At 37.9% G+C, this 21,389-nt stretch overlaps 1 protein-coding gene across 2 annotated transcripts in view; it reads left to right on the top strand.

Annotated features, from left to right (window-relative positions):
* Nucleotides 1-21,389, top strand: part of BCAP29 (B cell receptor associated protein 29) — a 53,319-nt gene that overhangs the window by 13,691 nt on the left and 18,239 nt on the right. For both annotated transcript variants that reach the window (XM_075208809.1, XM_075208810.1), the window contains exons 4-6: nucleotides 6,441-6,591; nucleotides 7,915-8,050; nucleotides 11,565-11,676. In XM_075208809.1, the coding sequence (XP_075064910.1) occupies nucleotides 6,441-6,591; nucleotides 7,915-8,050; nucleotides 11,565-11,676 (399 nt within the window). The remainder of the gene's footprint in view (nucleotides 1-6,440; nucleotides 6,592-7,914; nucleotides 8,051-11,564; nucleotides 11,677-21,389) is intronic.

The raw sequence follows: 21,389 nt of genomic DNA on the forward strand, positions 1-21,389 counted from the left end.
CAAAATCTGATGCCTCGGGCTCAGCCTTGACAGCTGCACCCGTAAATGATGTGCACTAAAACTTGGGGCGCACCCCGAAACTGCAAGGCCAGGGCATTTCTAAGCTGCAAATATCTGAAAAAATAACCCCTAAGCAGTTCATATAATCCCTGCAGTTGTTCAAAAGAACACAGTATCCCATTCACATACAGTTGCCCAATATGTACTATATTATAAATACGCCAGGCTCCAGCTCCCCCCATTTTTACATGTTCGCCGAAATCGAGATTATCCCAAAGAGGAGTACACGGATCATAGGCAGACTCCTCCCCAATACAAAATGAGAGCCGCCACACCCTCAAGGCCTGCATTAACAATGGAGGGTCACCCTCAAGCCTCCTACCAGCTAAAAGGAACTGCATCCGCAAATGTCTAGATCCTGTCACCGATACTAAAAAATCATACAAGTCCAAGCCCGCAACCATACATCAATATGTGCTAATTGAGAGGCAAAATAATAAAGCCGCAGATTCGACAGAGTCAGACCCCCCCCCCCGACACCCGAGAACGACAGAGAGTAGCAAGCTTGACCCAGCCAGTCTTGTACGCCCATACCAATGAAGATATCAGTCGATCAACAGAACGAAATATACTATGAAGAATGTAAATTGGCGACTGCTGCAGAACATACAAAAATTTTGACTGAATTATCATTTTAACCAAATTGATTTTACCCGTGACCGTTGATGGCAGCTGTTGTCACACCCGAACTCGGCTCCTAAGATAGTCAATCTGAGGCTAGAGATTTCGCTCAATATATTGACCCATGTCATTAGAAATCCAGATACCCAAATATTTGAATACCGGGGTCCATTTGAGAGGAGTCTAATAGACTTGTCCTGTAGGACAAATACCCTTAATCGGAGTCACACTAGACTTGTCCCAGTTGATCAAAAGCCCTGAAAAAACGCTGAAAGCCATAACCACACGAAGAAGTGCAGGTAAGGATCTACCTGTACGGGACAAAAAAAGTAATATATCTGCATAAAGGGCAATCGTGTCTGTCCTGCAGACCACCATCAATCCAGTAATATCTGACTGAGCTCTAATGACACAGGCCAGTGGTTCTATGGCCAAGGTGAAGAGGGTGGGGGACAAGGGGCACCCCTGTCTTGTACCTTTGCCCAGGGAAAACTGACAAGACACGAAGCCATTAACACAGACTCTGGCTGTGGGGTAGGAGTACAACAATCGCACCCACTGGAAAAAAACAGGCCCAATCCCAAGTTTCAACAACTACACCACAGGTACCTCCACTCCACGGAATCAAAGGCCCTAGCAGCATCTAACACCACCACCACTGCCTCTTCCTTTGCCGAGCGGGGCAACTGCAGATGACAAAAAAGCCTACGCAAATTTATAGCTGTAGATTTTCCCGGCATAAAACCAGTTTTTGTCAGAATGCACAATTTCACAAAACGCCTGATTCAGACGCGACACAAGGATATAGGTCTGTATGAGTCCGGAAACAAGGGGTCCTTCCCCATTTTATGAATGAGAACTATAAGAGCTTAAGACATTGACAGAGATACAGAACCCAGATCTTTAAAACTTGTAAACATTTCTTGTAAACGAGGCACAAATAACCCCATATGTTTCTTATACAGTTCTATAGGGACCCCGTTCACACCCCGCAGCCTTGCCATTTGGAAACGATGATATCGTAGCTGCAATCTCCTCATCAGTAATCGACCGTTCCAAACTTTCCTTACTAGCCGCACTAAGTTCGGGCAAGGAAAAAGCCGCCAAATACGAATCTAAATCTGAGTCAGAATATTCAGCCCTAAATGCATGCGCATCTTTAAAATATGTATAAAAGACCTCATTAATCTCCTCAGTCAAAGTATGCACAGCACCTAAAGTATCCGTGATTCCTGCCACCACAGTCGCCACCCTTTTCGATCTATCCAGGTACGCCAGAAATCTACCACATTTGTTCGCCTCAAAATACTGGGTATGTCTTGCAAATAACAACTTACGCCTTGATTTGTCCAGTAAATAGTCTGACCATTCTTTCTGTATTGCTAACCAGGCCTGTCTGTCAGATGTCATACGAGAAGAAAGATACACCTCCTCCAACCGTGAAACCTCCTTTTCAAACTCATCACCTCGCAACCTGGACTCTCTCTTTTTTTAAAACAATTAATACTTCTAATCCGGGAACCTCTTAAAAAGGCCTTGAATGAACCTCAGATAATTGGTGGAGCAGTCGTATGTACATTGATAGCAAAATAACCCTCCCATTGAGATTCTAATTTGTCTCCATCCTTCTATAGCATCAACCAAAAGGGGTTAAGTTTCCAAAATACTTGGCCTCGAGGAGCGTTAAGTTTTAGAGTTAATACTAAGAGAGAATGGTCCGAGATCCCTCTCGGCAAATACGCAACATTCGAGACAGCCGGCAGCAGCCTCTTAGAGATAAGTCCCAAATCAATTCGGGAAAAAGCATAATACAAGGTAGAGTGACAGGAGAAACAAATCTCCGCCAGGTGTCTCAGACGCCACACGTCCATCAGGCACATCCACCAAACCAGCAGACTTCGACTTTCCAACATGCGTAGTATCTCCCGCCTCCCTCCACCTATCAACATTAGGATACAGCACATTATTAAAATCCCTGTAGCAAATCACAGGAATATCAGGAGATAAAGAGATGAAGTCACTACATTTTCTCAAAACTTCACTACTATAAGGCGGTGGGACATAGACAGCTAATACATTTATACAAGTAGAGTCAAAGATGCCCCTCAGAAAAGGGCAAAACCGGATCCTTGGAAGACTGATGCGCCTGCGGCTCAAGCGCAAGAGCTCCTCCCGATGCTGCAGAGGAATTGGAACGTGCATACTTCTCCAGCTTACTAGCAGCAGTAACATTTGCAGAGTGTTTACCCATAGTAACACCTTCTATAAAGACAACAGCAGATGTAATACAAGGTTATATATAGGAAACTCGCAATGCAGAAGAAGATTAGAAACAAACCACTCAGGCTGAGTTTATATCCAAAATCCAGAAATCCCAGAGAGTAATGTGGCCACTACAGTACTGAATCAGATGAACTGTATACAATTCAGATAGCACCACCACAGAGAGAGCTCAGAAATGAAGGGCCACAGGCAAGTTCTAATGGCCACTGTATTCTCTCCAGATAGGAGATCTTAAACGTTTCGTCCAGCAAGCCCTAACAACCAGCAGGCCCTCGGCATCAACAGCTCCAGCACTAGGGAATAATATACAAGCAGTCCGCGCTATGGTGGGAAGATTTACTGCAGATATCCCTTGCGCCACCAATAATCAGAAGACTGACTTCCTCATCTCCAGTGATCACCACAGGAGACAGGTGAATAGGAGCCGACACCGACAGGATCAGAGTCACCTCTTTCCGCCCACTCAGCCGCAGCCCAGCTCCGGACACCAACTCCCGTGACAGCCGCCCTGACCTGCCACCACACACTCGTCTCAGACCGGAGGGAGCAGCAGGATTTATACCACCGGACCAGACAGTTTCAACGCTGAGGGAGCAGACCAGGATGTTATAACCAGATAGTTTGGACGGGGAGCTTCAGTGTATTCGACCTACGCCATGCTCCTCAAGGCCATGCCCTCGCCCTTTATGCATTTTAATAGAACCCTTAATTTATATTATAAACTGTAATGTGTGTACAGAGGAAAAAGGAAACATCATGTATAGAATTGGAACAGTGCCCCCAGTGGGTGCATTATCTTTTTTTAAATCAAATGTTTTTAATCAGATTTTAATACGAACAGAACAAAAACAATATATGGCATAGTTCCAGAAACATAATGCATTCCACATCAATAAGAAAAGGAGGATCATATTAACAATTCCAAGTATCACAATTTGCAACAACATATAGATCCTGCACCTGATTGACATTACATACTAACACGTGAATAGCTTAGATTGGGTTTGGATCACCAAATTCCATCTATATAGGATCAATGATTATAGTGAATGCTAAATGTAAGCAGCCTAACGAACATGCAATGGGAATCCGCTAATGGTGATTTAGGAGTGGCTAAAAGGGGGGGTCAAGAGGGAGCATTCCCCAGCACCAGATGGGAAAGCAAATTATATTCAAATGGGGTCAAAATCCCAGTGGGTGCATTATTATGGTAATTGTATTTGTTGGCTTTACCAAGCAATTGCCATATCTCAAAACATTGTACATGAGAGTAACATTAATGTTTTGCCATTAAATTCTTTTAGGAAGAAGATACAACCATAGAAATAATTTAATGTTTTTTATAATCTCGCTTATAAATCATATGTTGAAAGATGAAAAGATGTAATTGTAGCATCAGAGTGGTAGTTACTTAGTGTTCCCATTGGAGAAGTAGTAATGTTATATTGATGTTCATTTGGCTTGACATGCAACATTTCTGTTTACAAAATAATGGAGAAGTCTGTTTGCTGAAACTACCACACCTCTCCTTGTCATTGAGAGTCCCATGGAACTGCTTGATACCCTTTGTAACTATTTCCTCTTTATTATGGCAACACATTTTTTTAGTTTTTGCAATTATGTGCTGTGTCACTCTTATGTCCTCTGACACAATAAACTCTTGCCTAACTGTATATCAAGGACTTGAAAATGTGCCTATCTCTGTTGTAAGCATCATCTCAGCGTCTGTGACTCTGTACAACAACGGGATTACTTATGTTTTTTCAAGTCTATAACGTTATTTTTACCTACATCTATGGTAAACACTCATGAGTGGAGCCCTCTCAACCCTTTGTTGTCATAACTGCATTATTTGTCTTCTTTGTATGTTTTATGTATGCTTTCTTTTCCACCACTGTTTGGCACTGTGGTGCCATATCAATCAACAACCATAATAATGGTAGAGTTTCCATTTTTTAAATAAAATCCACCAAAATAATATACGTTTTTCAACTCTATGAAGGAGACTCAGTTGGCCAAGATGTGTCGCTGGACATCACAGCGATGTCAGGCGGCGCATATTGCCGGCCATTACAGTAAGAAATCTCTGCTCATTTTTCCTTGCACCTCTTTTTTGTGTGTGAGGATAAACGAGTGGAGATTCCATCCTCAACATCGCCGTGATATGTCTCCATGGTCTATTCCCCCTATAAATGACATCCCTTGCTTCTTATTTGTTGCCAGGTGCAGTAAAAGGTTGTAGTTCTCTAGTGCTACTAATTGTCTTAGATTAGATCAGGGATTCTTAAATATACTATTTAGGATCCGGTATCATGATCCTCTTTTTGCAAGACTACTATGTATTACTAGCTAGAGATTAATCTAATTGTAATATATATTGTGCATGATAATGATTTTATTTGTAATATACTAAATGTGTAACAGTAAGTTCATAAAGAACCCTTGATCTAGATGCATCCAACTAAAAAGAACACAATTAAAAAATATATATATTTTTTTTGGTTAAATACCTTTTACAATCTTAATGATAATTTGTTCACTGGCCACAGTGCTTAATTGGGCTCTATGCCTTTGTTTAATTTTATCTCCGGTGCATAACCAGTATTGCAGCCCTCACTCGTCAACAGACAGAGAGAAGCCTCATGTATCTATGTCCAATTAAACACTTAAGAAAATTCAAGTGCAAACATGCAACTTCTAGTATATTTTTCCTTTCCTAGGAGCAACTTAGTACATTCAATAAGGAATTAGAAATTGCATTGTTTTAAACAAATGTTTCATTTGTCAAAATGTTGAAGCTTGTTAGATCTCCTAAACTCCCACTGTAACTTGCATCATCTCTCTAAATTAAACTGGCCACACAGGCAACGATCTTGCCACTTGGTTCTAGAGCTGAGCATCAGAATCACGCACATCAAATTGAATGATATCTGTCCATTCAGCAACATCAATATTCATTTCACTAGTATCATCATTGGACATAAAGGACATAATGGGGCCATACATTCGACAGTATTGCAGTGTGCATAATTTTTTCCTTAAATATTAAGGTGCTTTTTGCTTGTGTGGTTTTCTTTCAATTACATTCATTGTCGAAAACGAATCCATACATTTCAGTGGGCCCATTTCCTTGATTTTACACAACCTTTCCCCACTTTTTACATCACAAAATGACTCTGATACAGTATTTTTTATGGTCCTATTGCAATGTAGTAGATGTTTCTTGTATTTTACTGTGTGTTCAGTACAGTAGTTGCTGAACAAAAAGTATATGTGTGGCCCCTGAATGGATAATATGTTGCCCACACCTGCTGTAGTCATTGAATCCTATCACTATTTCATAATGCTTTATAAATCTGTTGTATGTAAGGAAATGTAAATATTCTTCTTGAGTTTATTGAAAACATTGATTGCATTGTCTGTTACAGTGCTACTTCAGATGCATATGCAGTATAATGTATCTTTTTATTTTACAGATGCTGTAAGAGAAGTGAGAAAGTATTCTGCAAGCCAAGGAATTGAAAAGTCTGCAAACCTTCACCCAAGTTCTTATGATCACATCCAAATGAAACTTTTTAGATCTCAGCGGAATCTTTATATCTCGGGATTCTCTCTGTTTCTGTGGCTGTAAGTGTCTAAATATTTGTCCTACTTTTTCATTTCTTTATTAGTCTTTTGTTTAATAAAGCAGAGATGGACAAAGCTACAACATTTTCAACAGGTTTTGTATGGTAAATACACTCAACATTGTGCATTAACACATTTATTATAATTGGAACCAGTGGTCGAAGTGGGCTGGTATATAATGGTATGCCTCATACTGCTTTGATTATAAAACTATCAAATTCCATTCACTTAATATTTTTCCACTTATATAATTTCATACTGTCCCTTCTAAATTTCTACTTCGACCACTGACTTGAACTCAAAAAGTGCATTTCTTAACAAAAAAAAAAAAATGCAAATGGTATGGACTCAGTGGCAGAACTACCAGTGATGCAGTAGGTGCAGGCTAGTTCTACCTCTTTATGGACTCTTAGGTGAGTTTTGTAAAAAAATCATCGGAATGAAATAGTAGCTCATCCAATGATAGTCCAAGTTAAACAACCTAAAAAAGAAGTTTGCTATTGGTAAGAGCTTAATATTATAACATAAAAAATCAATTTAGTTTAAATGTCAATCACAACGATGAGGACCACTGACATTTTTTTTAGACCTGACATGTTTTAGTAATTGTTAATGCTTTATTTACTTGACATGTTGTATATAAATGTATTATGAATATGGATCAAGTGTTGTAATTTAATAAAGAAATGTGGAAGCACTCACTAGACATAATTTCACTGCACCCAAACGTTGCTTAAAATCACACTAACCCCATGTTTAACGCTTTTTAATATTATTTATCTAATGGAGTTGTAAAGTTATAATTCTATACACATTTGTACAGCAAGGTTTCATATACACTCTGTGATAGCATCTGCTATAAACTGCTTTAAAATAGCCCATTTGAAGCACCAACATAGTTTTTAATCTTACCACATAAGACCTTCTTCTTGCTTGTGCTAAAAATACCCACCCCCACCTTTTTCTGTAACTCTCCCCTGCTATAAGGTAGGTCCAAGTACTTTACTTTATTAGCCATTTGTTTTAGATGGGAGGAGGATAGACAGAAGAGGACCTTTTACTGCTGCCTGTTATATGCAAACAAATACAATGTCTCCCACAGAAAGGAATTTTTCCACAGACAAAACAAACAGTATTTTCACATTACTTTACTGCACACAACAAAAAGAAAGAAAAAAAAAAAAGATTGAGGTCATATACCCCTTAAGATTTTTAGTTTGGTTTATATTATTTTCAGTACTTTAGGACAATATGTGTATACCAAAAAAAAGTTATTAGGAGAAATAAATAGAAATGAAGATGTTATGCCGTTATCTTTCACAGTGTTCTGCAGCGTGTGATATATCTGATAATGCAGCTGGCCTCAGAGATAGAATCCCTTGACACTATGAAAACACAAGTAGAAAATGCAATTGAAGCTGCCAAAAAATATATGGAGGACAATGAGCAACTGAAAAGGGTAAATATTTACCTACATGTTTTTACAATATTTTTTTGCAGACACTAAGGGGGGGTGTTCAATTGACGGCGGGATCGCCGAAAATCCCGCGCTAGAAGAATATTACCGTTAATACGGTCATCCTGCGCTCAGGGAGCTGCGAGCTCCGAGCTGAAATCCAGCGAGTAATTACCGTATTAACGGTAATATTCTTTGAGCGCGGGATTTTCGGCGATCCCGCCGTCAATTGTATACCCCCCTTAAGGAGAAAAATGTGGTACCATTCTTCCGCTCTATATCTGGGACTTAGATTAACTCTTTCACTTGGCTTCAGGAATCACTTTTGAATTTACAACTTCTTTATTGTTTGCTAGAAATTAAGTATATTATTTTAATGAATTGTTATTAAATTAGAATTTATATATAAAAAAAATAATTTGTTTGGTATTGCACAATAGTTTTTTAGAAAGAGTATTGTGGTGATCATTTTGGGTATTAATGCAGATTACCTTTGTTGTAGAGCGTAGTAGTCTTAGAGAGGTAAAATTGGGATGAAACAGGTATACTAGTACCTAAGAATTACTGGGAAGAGTTTAAATTCAAATTGTGTTTTAAAGACGAATGATTACATTATTCTGCGTGCTGCAATTTTAAGGAAGTGCATCACGTTGTGTAATATTTTAATTTCCCTGGAATACATATTTCTGCCACTATTATGCACTGTGAAAGAATCGTGCTACGCATGTCAGATAATAAAAAAAAAATACACAGCGTATTTGTTTTGTGCTTATTTAATTACTATGCATACTTTCAGAATTAAATGAAGGAATTAGCAGAGTTTGTGGTCGGAACAGAGAAGCCTGTTTTTACAAATGTTTTTGCAGACACTAAAGGAGAAAAATGTGGTACCATTCTTTCGCTCTATATCTGGGACTTAGATTAACTCTTTCACTTGGCTTGAGGAATCATTTTTGAATTTACAACTTCTTTATTGTTTACTAGAAATTAAGTATTATTTTAATGAAGTGTTATTAAATTAGAAACTTGATATTATTAGTGCCCTCAATGGCACTGGTTTGGTAGAGTTATTCTCATATGGGACCTAACTTTGTTCCTTCCCGCTGTTTGAGCAAACATGTAGACAAGGTACTAGCCCCGAAAGGTCAAGAAGGTTCAATCCTTCTGCACATCTGAGGCTTTTCTTTAAGTTGCATATAAAGCCACCTTTGAAAATCACCCAGCATTTTTTTTCATAGTGAAATCAGAAGTATAATTAATACATATAATAATCTTGTGAGGATGACCATCTCCACTACAACAGCCCTACCTATTCACATTTTTATTAAAATCAGAGAAACATGATACAATTATCCTGAAAGTTTTTTAAGTTCTGGGCAGCTGAATCCCCAAATAGAGCGTTCTGTCTGTTTCCAATATGCATCCAAACTGAGATTGGGTTTAGAGTTTCTACTTCCTACTTCCAGTCTGTTTCAAAGAGTTGTTGTCAGATCCTATACTATATGGACAAAAGTATTTTGCTGCACCTCTTAATTATAGAATTGAGGTGTTTCAATCAGACCTGTTGCCGGAGGTGTATAAAATTAAGCACCTAGCCATGCAGTCTCCATTTGCTAATAATTGTGATACAAAATGAGTCGTTCTGAAGACCTTGGTGACTTCAAGTGTGGTACTGTGATAAGATGCCACCTTTGCAATAAGACGGTTCGTGAAATTTCATCTCTGCTGGATATTCCGCAGTTAACTGTAAGTGATATTATTAGAAAGTGGAAGCGTTTAGGATCAAAAGCAACTCAGCCACGAAGCAGAAGACCACGTAAAATCACAGAGCAGGGTCAACAACTACTAAGGCACATGGTGTGTAAAAGTTGCCAACTCTGCTGATTCCATAGCTGAAGTGTGGCGAACTTCCAGTGACATTAATGTAAGCACAAAAACTGTGCGGCAGGAGCTTAATGGAATGGGTTTCATGGCCAAGCACCTGCATGTAAGCCTCACACCAAGACCAATACCAAGAGTCAGACGGAAATCTTTCTTAGTTGGTGACTGTGGTGAAACGAGGTATTAAATTAATATCACCCTAATCAGTCTGTTCCTCGTTTCTCACAAAATTTGGATTATAGCATGTACTTCTTATAGCCCTTGCTTTTGTTCCCCAACCCAATAGAATACCACTGCTTTGTCTAATTACATGTGGATAAGGAGACATTGTGGCTCATTGTAAATATGTATATTGTGTATTGTACATTGGTAATGTTGTAGTGAGGTTGTCATTCATTCTCTTTAAAGTGAAGCCAGGGGGTTATGGGTAGAGATCAAGTTGAAAGACACTGGTGGGGCTAAACTAATTAGTGTCCATTGTTCTCAGAAGACTATTCCAGACAGGCCATCTAGCAGGGAAGGTTCTATGGAAGGACAGCTGATCTTCACTCCCCTCTCCAACCCCCCGTAGTCGAGCACTGACCAATGTTTAACAAAGAGAGGCCCAGGGGTCTGGCCAGAGAGGGGAAAGCTCTGTGAAAATTAGACCGTAGATATAAGGAGCCACTCAAGGGGGATGGGGGGGGGGTGTTCATTCTGGGATTTCATTCATGGAAGGTGCAAGATCTGGTTTTGAGTTGTTGTTCTCTACCAGAGTCTACATATGCAACTGAGAGAAGTCCATGGGTCGTCCAGTCTGGACAGCCAGGTGACTGTAGCTCCTTAAGCTAGTGGGGTAAGTGACAGATGATGTGGTAAACCTGCCTGGCATTTATTTACTGTGTGTACACAATAATCTAGTGATTGTTTTTATTATAATAAATGTATTGCTTTACTTTCTAACTGCAATTGCCTGAGTGACTATACGAATCCTAGAAAGTAGTGGGTAGACTCTCCTGGCATAGTGAGGCACCCTTGGGTGGCCAGCCAGCGTGAAGTGGGTAGCATTGGACCAGTGAACCCGGTATCTTCACAGGGACATTTTTGTCATGGATAGTATCTCAACTTTATATCCTTCAGTGAATTGTTTCAATAGATCTGTATTCTCTGAGCATTTCTTTAACACATATGTGAAGGTAGGGAATGTGGCCCTGGGCCATTCAGCATTGGGAGGATGAGTGTAGGCTAGCACGATGGATAATATTACATCATTTGGTTGTGCGTTTGGGACCAGCATGGAGTTTTACGTCTTCGTATATTTTTGGAGGTCAGTCACTGATTTGGTGCTCTTTAAATGATCAAGTTATTCTGTCTAGAGCTTTTGTCTAAATCTTCATTGTGGGATGTCACTTGAGGTGCAGTTTGCCATGGTTTCACTTTTCACAGCTCATTGTGTGCTACCAATGTATTGCCAGAGAGGTGATTTCTGTACATAGGTCACACTTAACTTTATGTAATTGCAGCTGAAGCATATATGTAGTTAAGCATATATGCTTCGGTAAAGGTCATCCAGGCCTAATTAAAGTGCTTGAAAATGCATAAAATTAACTAATAATGAAAATAACATGTTATATGTAAATTCTCTGTCATTTTACAGGTGTTGAATTTAAGTAAAGACAGTGAAAATGAACAGGCAATCAAAACAGAGAATATAAAGTTGAAAAAAGAAATTCAAAGGGAGAAGGCAGAATTAAACAGAATGACAGAAGGTGAGTTATATTATTAATAATAATAATAATAATAATAATAATAATATTATAGATTTGTAATAATGTTGTTGTATGGTGTTTTTATTCACACATGATGCACTTCTGTTTGTAACCAGCCTAGAGTCCTCGTTAGCTTTACGTGATATTATAGATCGCTATAGTGCTGCCTCTTTTTAGAAGATGAACACCACTAAATTGGAAACGCACCCAATCATCTCCGCCTGGCCCCTCTATCCAGATTACAAGGATTATTTCCCTATGTCCGGGTACAAGATTCTCTAGCCTATTTGGGAATTCATATACTCTCCTCCCTTACTGATATTTTTGAGACTTACCTTACACCGTTACTTATACAACTCTCTAATTTGACTAAGAACTGGATTTAGCCACGAGGTCTGCTGGCTGGGCCGCATTGTGTGTTTTAAAATGATCTCACTACCTAAGTTAATGTATATATTCCGTACGATCTCCTATGTCACTTCTGAACTGTTTATGGATAGATTTACCGACATTATGGTTACCTAAGTTTGGAAACAAAAACGCCCTCTTATAAGGGCATGACTTTCTCTAAATGTCTAATCAGCGCACTATCAGGAAGCCTATATTTTGGCACAAGTTAGGGACTGTTCCCTCTCTCCTCTCTAAACCTTGGGTTGATCTTGAAAAAACTCTACACTTGTAGTATCCTTTGGCAGACCTATGCCTCATTATGAGCTTTCCTCTATCTCAGATTCACTACAAATATGGGATAGACTTGCCATGCTTACAAAAGAACTAATACTCGCTACCAGAAACTTATTCCTCCAAGCTTTAACTAAGTTAATGCCTGATCTGAATGCTTCTAATTGGTATCATATAGAGATGTCCGCGCTCAAGGATCTGTTCTCACAGAATCTCCCTCTGCCCTTCCTCTCCTTACAAGAATGGCTTAGTGTACCATCTAGAGATAAGTATAAATGACTCTAAATCAAGCATTGGATGTCAGACGTTTCAAAGATTCCTCATTCTTTGTGCTTACACTGCGCCACATCCTGGATAGATTTGAGGTGGTGACAGAATAGGCATACACAAAACACCTTTCCAGTTACACTGGGAGGCAGACTTCTTCGTGACCCTTTCCCCACATCAGTGGGAGAGAATAAAACTCACCTCTCATCGCATTTCCAAATGCATTAACCATGCTGAAATGCAGGGTACTCTGCTTTAATTGCATGCATCATACTCCCGCCAGGCTCCACAAGATCTGGCCATCTCAACCAACATTTTGCTGGTGTCTATGTTCTCAGGTGATAGATATAATGCACACATTTTAGAATTGCTTAGTCATCCAATTGCAAAGGGGGAAGTTTTTAGTCGGATATCTACTGTCCGGGGGTTGACAATTGCCCCAGACCCAGCTCTACCGTTGCTGCTTGTATACCCTGTGGCTATCCCATTGGAAGATAGGTGTGTCCTAGGACACATTTTGATAGCAACCAGGGCTGCAATAGCTCAGAATGGGAAAATTTTGTCTCTTCCTAATCAGACCCCCTTATCAAATGTTTTAAATGGCATGAATACATTACGGAAAGGGTGGGCTCTACCCACACTGACTTCTTCCCCGGAATTTCCTTTACTCCCCCTGTATTCAATTTATTTGAATCACTGCAACCCTCCTCTTCTGTAGTTACTTAATTTTATGGGACGATCAGTTCTTAGTTTAGAGCCAAGATACAGGTTCTCATTTGTGTACTGTGCATGTCTATTATGGTATACCCTTTCTCTTTTACAAGCTATTGTGATTGTTTACATTATATACTCTCCCCTGAGTAATTCCCTTTCCCCTTTCATGTACTTTTTTTTCTGTACCCATTTATTTACCCTTGAAAAAAATGCTAATAAAAATGTATTGTTGGAAAAAAAAATACGAAATATCATTATGCAAGTGTTAAACACAAGGATTCAGATTACTTATTTCACCTCTAGGTTTATTGGTAATACATCATTGATAACCCCACTCTTGTTATTCAGCCTCTGCTTGTCTCCTCTTAACATAAACCCGGTTTGATCTGTGTGCAGTATTTAATTTAGCCTCACAGGTAACATGCGAAGCACGGCTGCTTAAGCATACAATATTCAGCCATTCATCTCCGAAAAGACTTTATATTAGCTCTGGGTTTCTGTGGTCAGGACCCCGCTCTACACACTCAGACAAAAAGCAAACCTACATAACCATGTTTTAAACCTCCCTATCGCACCAGGATAGTCCTAAAAACTCCAAGTGAAGAGATATCATAGAATATAGTATATAATTCAACTCCTGGAGATAGGTGCACCCACACAAATAGTTAAATTTAGAAAGAAGCACTAGAAAACACCTAATGTGTCTTTGGGGCACTCTGAGGACAATAGAGTAAATTAATATAAAACTTACTGAAATTTTATTAGTATATCTTAAAATAACATTATTTTAAGATATACTAATAAAATTTCAGTAAGTTTTATATTAATTTACTCTATTGTCCCCAGAGTGCCCCAAAGACACATTAGGTGTTTTCTAGTGCTTCTTTCTAAATATAACCATGTTTTAATAGTACTGTACTAAACCTAAATCAGCCAAAAATTTTCTTCATCTTGTTCTTCGGAGTATTTTAGAGTCTTCCCTAAAATTGGCAAATTTTTGCACATTTGTTGGCTCTGTCTGGAGGACATGTGGTTCTGGTACATGGTGTCTGATATATTCTCATTGGTTGTTGGAGCCTAAATTAGACCGACAACCTTCCAAATTCTTATTGGTATTGAAATTCAGAGCTCTTTAATTGATACATTCTCACAAATTGGTCACTTTTATATTAAAAGCAGCAAGATCCTTATTGGCAGCTTATTAGAAAACAAAACTCGACCCAACACTTCAGATTATAACTGTATGATCGTTTGGATTACGCCTATCTAGAGCATTTGATAACAGCTTCAGGGCAGTATATGCAATATTGAGTGGTTTACGTGAGTTTGTGACTGCCTATAATGTGCAGGCATTTATTTTTTGTGTGCAATTCTTTATTCTGTAGTATATCTGTATTACATGCTGAAAAATAAAAGCTACAAGTATTAAAAGAGCAGGTGTGTATAATTAGGGCACTTATGAAAACCTCCTTATGTATTTCTTGCCATTAATACACTCATGAGGCTCTAACTGACTTAAATTGGGGTACTCTAGGGATGTAGGGTCAAGTTTAAAGAAAATGCATAGAGCCTAATGGAAAATTTTATAGGACACCTACAATGTCTAAGTAGTGTATGTATGCCCCCTTTTAATAAATGAAAACAGTCTTAGATTTGAAGTTAAAATACGATTAAACAATCCTAAGAAACAAAAACTATTGCATTCCGAGGTTGGCAATCCCTGTCTTTTCTTAACTTTTTTTTTTTTTTTGCTCCTTCCTTAAAATGTTAAAGGATCAACACTGTGAGATAAAAGCAGATTGGACCTGTTTGAGATGTCATATTGGATGTCACTGGGTGTGTGACATTTACTGAGTAACATCATGAATAAAGCTCGTTGTGTAAGGTAACTCTTGACCTTCTGAAGATCAAACCTCCTTCTTGAAGAGATTGTTTTACATTTTCATCGAGACATTATCATTTTTATATATTTGGGTTTTCAAATTATGTACCAAATTACAGAAGAGAGATGCAAGATAAAAAAATGAACTTTACTAACTCCTATTGGCTAAGCTGTGAATACATTGCGTATATGTTAAGGAAATTGCATTGGTGAGAGTTTGAGCATATGTGTTGCTGTCGTTTGGCCTAAAAGGAGCTCAAGAACAACACTCCCTCCATGTATGTCCACTTATATATTTTCGAAAGAAACATAAATTGACCCTCTGCATTCAAAAATAGCATGCTGGATAACTGCATGTATAGTGCACTGAGACTAGAACAGGCATAGAGGTCACTAATCCACATGTGAATGCTACTTCTTCATTGACATTGAAATATATGGTAAAATTTACATCAACTAAAATACATTTATTACTTGTACTTTTACTGCTTGGTGGTATGTGAATAGAGGAGGTGCACTGGCATAGTAATAAATGCTCTCTCTAGATGTCTGTTGGAGGGTTGTACATTATCCACCATATTAGGCTTTATTCTCATTGGAGATTAAGTGCTCTGTGCATTAACAGTGCCAATATATGTGCATGAGCCCTGAGCATGGTGTCAAACACTAATTATTTCTTTTGTGATTTGTTTTCCTCTCCCAGAAGACACGCAGATTTCATGTTCAGACAAGTTTTAAAACTATGCATGCTGCAGGAAAACAGCTGAAACAAACACGTGCTGCATATAATTACTTGAGTAAACTACGGAGATATTATGGCAATGAACTTTTCTGGCAATGTTGTTGCCAAGCACAAGAAAAACACTGAAATATTGTTTAGTGGTTTTCCCTAGCTCTTTTTCAATTGCGTTTAAACGGCTCATATGACACCAGCCTTAAGCTAGTGACAAACTCTTTAAGCGCCTGCTTGTTTTAGATCAGGGTTCCCAATATTTAAAGTTTAGAAAATGTAAATGTAGAGATCCTGGCATACTACCGTTGATATGCAATATGAGTGCTCAGAACAGTGTTCCTAAAGATTACTCACTCTTTTGTGCCAGGAAATCGGGGTACCTGCTGTCTGATGTGCAGGCAAGAAGTATGAGAGCTTGATGTGTTCAACCTGCTTGTGTCACTAGGCTTAAGGTGATTAACATGGTGAGGACAGCGCAACCATAGTATCCTCATAGATCACTTTGCTCGTTAATGAGCAATGCTAATAGGGCCAAGGTGCATGGCCAGTTTATAGACCAATTTAAGTTACTGTAACAGAATACTGAGGTTTTGATGCAATTGGAGAAATGTATGAAAACTGTTCCAAAGGTAACTGAATAATTACATTTTCTTTAAACTACTAGAAAAATACAATCTAGGAGAGATTCAATTCAATGCAATGTGCTGCCGGACATCACCTCGATTTCCGCTACGCACAGTACCACCTATTACGGTAAGGAATCTCTACTCATTTTTCTGCTAGCCTCTATGGGGCGCGTGGAAAAATGAGTGAAGAAACATTGTCACAGACTGTTCCGAAGGTACTACGTGGCGCATTGAATCTCCCGTCTAGAATTGTTTGCCATTTTCATAAACTTCTGTTATGTTCAACAATGAGCGATCTCGAATTGAATTGTAAAATTAAAATTTTGTAGCTGTGTTTACTCCATTAAATACTCATTAATGAGAGCTTATATTTATAATTTGTGGTGTTATATATATATATATATATATATATATATATATATATATATATATATATATATATTATTATTTTTTTTAAAGCACTTCTTGTGACTTTTATTACATAGAAAATAGACACAAGTGAATTGAAAAAAAAATTGCATTCCCTTTTAGTGATGGTAATGAATATTTGCTAGTTTGCCATTATAACTTAATCATAAAGATATCCTGCATATTCTTAGACACTCCATTTATATACAATACATCTTACTTACAAATGTTTTCTAGCTTTCTCAGAGAAGCTATAGTAATATTGCTTCTGGCTAATATGTTAATCATTTACATATGTAAACGTGTTGTATTTCTCACTACCTAAAAGGAAAGCCAACAGCATATTACAAAACCAGTGATTTTCCCATTAACCCATTGAAGTTTACCATACTTGAAATTATCTTCAGTACTTTTTAAATCCATCATTTGTAGAGTCAGAGGTCCTTTTATAGAGTGTTTTTTTTTGTTTGTTTTTTCATATTACTGATTGCATAAGCTTGCTCAAGGCCACTTTATAATGTTAGATTACCAAGACAAAAATCACAGGAATGGGCCGCATACACCTTGGTTTCAGTTGCCTCCTGTGTTTTTGCCAATACATGTGTCTGTAGGAATCTGCAGATTATTTTTAAAAGGTTGTTTCCACTGGTACATTTTACAGTCAACTGTGTGAGGGATTGTTACATTTTTAGACCAAATCGGAGGCAAAATATAGGAAAGTTTTGGAGCTTTGTTTAGAGGTAAAGTTAAAGTTTCGACTTTGATTATGATAAACCACAATGGTCCATTTTACTTTCTTTTTCATTCTTATCACATTTATCAAGCAACTTGACAGTTGAGGTTCCCATCTTTGAATCAATGCCCCCACTGCAATGTCCCTTTTTTAAAACGGTCCAGAGCTTGTAATTTTATTTGCAATTTTGTTGATTCTTTAATCCCTATGTGAATAGAAAGTGTAATTGTAAATTGTTGATATAGATGCAGAACATTGCTCAGCACAGTGATTGCTGTCACCCAGTGTATTGTTTGACTTGGGGACTTGGGTATTATGATATATTATACAGTGTGTGGGGGTATGTATACACACACACACACATAATTTTCACACCTTAGTAGTGACATTAATTTATTTTTATTTGCTTTATCTGGTTTGTACAATTTCTGTCTCTTAGATTGACTATAGTGTTGTATTGACATATATGCAAGGTGATTTGACAGGTGGGGTATGAATTACTGTTGAGCAGAATTCCGACAACAGGGATATAGACAATACAAAGCCGATGGGCGTTTATAGCGACTTGTAGTAAAAAGTGAAAGCAAAGATTTGCGAGAGGAGCAAATGCCGGAAGTCTGATTTACGTCACTTAAGTTGCCGACTGTGAGATTGCTGGTCTTAAAGGGGCAATGTGACTACCCGACTCCAGGATAAGGTACAAATGCTAAAATAAAAAGCGTAGTGGTCTGTCTTATAAGCACTACTAACTGTAGCACTGCCAAAGTTAATAGTGTTTATAAAAACCACCCCTACACTTTTTATTTTAGGTTTTGTACCAACAGTTGTACCTTATCCTTGGGCCAAGTGGTCGCATCTTCCCCTTAAGACCAGCAATCTCACGGTCGGAAATTTGTCACTTTAAATGAATTGAATTAAATTTAAATAATTGACTCCTGTCAAAAATCTTTGCTTTCACTTTTTCTGTAAGTCTACAATTACTACATGTCGCTATAACACCGATCGGCATTGTAGTGTCTACATCCCTGTTGTCGGCATTCTGCTAAACAGTTGACTACCACCGTTTTTTTCATACATTACATTGCTAGTTACCATATAATACGGATAGGCAAATAAACAAAGTATTGCCACAACAATAGACATTTACTGTCCTGTGAGATACTACTGCTGTGAAAAGGAAAAGAGCTGTTCAAACTTGGTTATGTTTAATGTCATTGTATTTCATCTGTAATAGACTGTGCGGTGCTATAAAAGTTTCACATAAAATTGGAGATGGCCTGTATGTATTTATAGCTATATATCATAAGTACAAGCCTTTTCTTCAAATTAGGAGTCTAAGTAGCTTTCAAAATGTTAATCATCCCACTAATGTACAGATGTTTCTGTATGCCCTTCTGATCCCTTTGTTTATAAAGTGTGTGAAACTGTGGTATTTGTTATGTTCCTTTTTGTTCGCAGAGTCTAAATTTAAAAGGGTATATAGAAATGAGCCCTAAAAGTGCATATCATACAAACTTATATCTAACATTATTCATTTCACTTTTGCTACTGACCTGTTAATCTGCTCATTGCCAGGGAACCTCACAATAACACTAGACAAATAATCAAATTGTGCATTGATTTGATTAGTACCTATCAAATCTGTTGCGATAAACTGAAGCAATAGACATAGTGTTTTTATTCCCCTTAAACATCTTACTTTAGAAAGACATTAGTTGAGGTGTCAGTATATATCCAAAACACTGCAACAATGTGCAGTGTTTTTTGTTTTACAGATTTCTAGATAGTGTGTCTTCTTGATGAGAGATACTGGTGTTTTCAGTCTAAACAAAGGCAGCATGTGTGCTCTGTCATGTAAAACAATGCAGTAGATACTTTTGGCTCATATTACATGTACTATATGTTGATCATCCCACTAATCTGTAGATCATTGTATATGCCCTTCTGATCTATGTTTGCTTATTTAACTTCATAATGTGTGAAACTGTGGTATTTGTTATTGTGGCACACTTTCATTGTATTCATTTTGTACAGCAAATTGGAATTATTTGAGCAGGCATGACAGCCTACACACATTATTTTCTATGGTAAATATCTGTACCGGAAATACTTTTTTATAAATGTATACGTATGGCTCTCTTACGCCTGCATCTCTAAGCATGTTTTATTTGTGTGTTCACATTTGATTAAGCAGAAAGTGAATGTATATTAAATATATTGAAAACCGGCGTCGTACAAATCATTGAGTTACCTGGTGAACTCAAGGAAAGAATGTGACCATTTTTTTCTGTACTTGCAGAAGAACACACAAAACCTAATAATACTACATGTACAAAAATGTACCGTACATTTCTTTTGTGGTCAATGTAGTAATTACAGTTACCTCATTGCCATTTTAGATTACAAAGGAGTAAATGAATACAACCACAACAAGCTACTATGAGCAGCTTTATGAAAGGGAACGATTAAATTTAGTACGAGTTGCCTCGCATGTCCTTAATACACGTCTAATGCCTAGAAAGCTATTCAACTAAAGGACCCGCAATGCTCATAAAGTCTGAAAATAGGGTTTGATTATTCTCATTTTTGCTCGCAGAGTACAACTTTAAAAATGAGCTTTAATAGTATCTCATAAAAACTTATATCTAACACATACTTGCGAACTTGTGAGATCTCCCCTCTGGGAGGGGAGATCTTGCTGCCTAGACCTGGGGCTGCCCCTCGACATCACCACTTTCAGCCTATTATAGCAGGGAGCGGGGCCCACAATGACGCGATTCACTGTCGCTGAGCCTCGCCCCACCCACTTCAATAACAAAGTCGGTAGGATCCAGGAGGACTCCCAGAAATTCTGTGAGAGTTGGCAACTATGATCGAACATTTTTTATTTAACTTTTGTTACTGACTTTTTAATCTGCTCTTTGTCAGGGAACCTTGCAGAGTATGATCAGACTAACAATGAAATTGTGCATTAGTTTAATTAGTTCCTAATACATCTGTTGTGATAAACTGAAGCAACAGACATACTGTTTTATTCCCCCTAAACATCTTACTTTAGAAAGACATTAGTTGAGGTGTGAGTATATACCCAAAACACTGCACAAATGTGGAGTGTTTTTGTTTTGCAGATCTCTAGATAGTGTGTGCTGAGAGATACTGGTGTTTTCAGTCAAAACAAAGGCAGCATGTGTGCTCTGTCATGTAAAACAATGCAGCAGATACTTTTGGCCTTTATTACTTGTAGTTTAGGAAGAGACATTAGTCATCTACTAAAACATTGTGAGAAGCTAGATTCCTGTTTGAAAGACATTTTGCAGTATGTGTTTCATAGTTTTGTAATGAGCGGTATGCCATTTGCAATACTTCCAACTTACTGTGCATTATTTTATTATCTCTTTGCTGGATTAATTGGTGCTTTTGTCTTTCAAATACAGAACTATCAAAGCACAAAGTGCTCCTACATACGGGCATTGAAAAACAGCTGTAGTTAAAAGTATAGTAAAGCCTTGTTCTTTGTCCTCATTTTAACAGCATTAATTGCACTTCTCAAAGTGTCCCAGCAGCATAGTGTACTATGTATATACTATATAATGAGCATTTCCCAAAAACTCCATTATACATTTAATAATTTCTAGGGCACAGCACATATAGAAAAGCTCTTTAGCATAT

Source organism: Mixophyes fleayi, chromosome 4, assembly GCF_038048845.1.
Source record: "Mixophyes fleayi isolate aMixFle1 chromosome 4, aMixFle1.hap1, whole genome shotgun sequence".
In the NCBI taxonomy this organism is placed as follows: Eukaryota; Metazoa; Chordata; class Amphibia; order Anura; family Limnodynastidae; genus Mixophyes; species Mixophyes fleayi.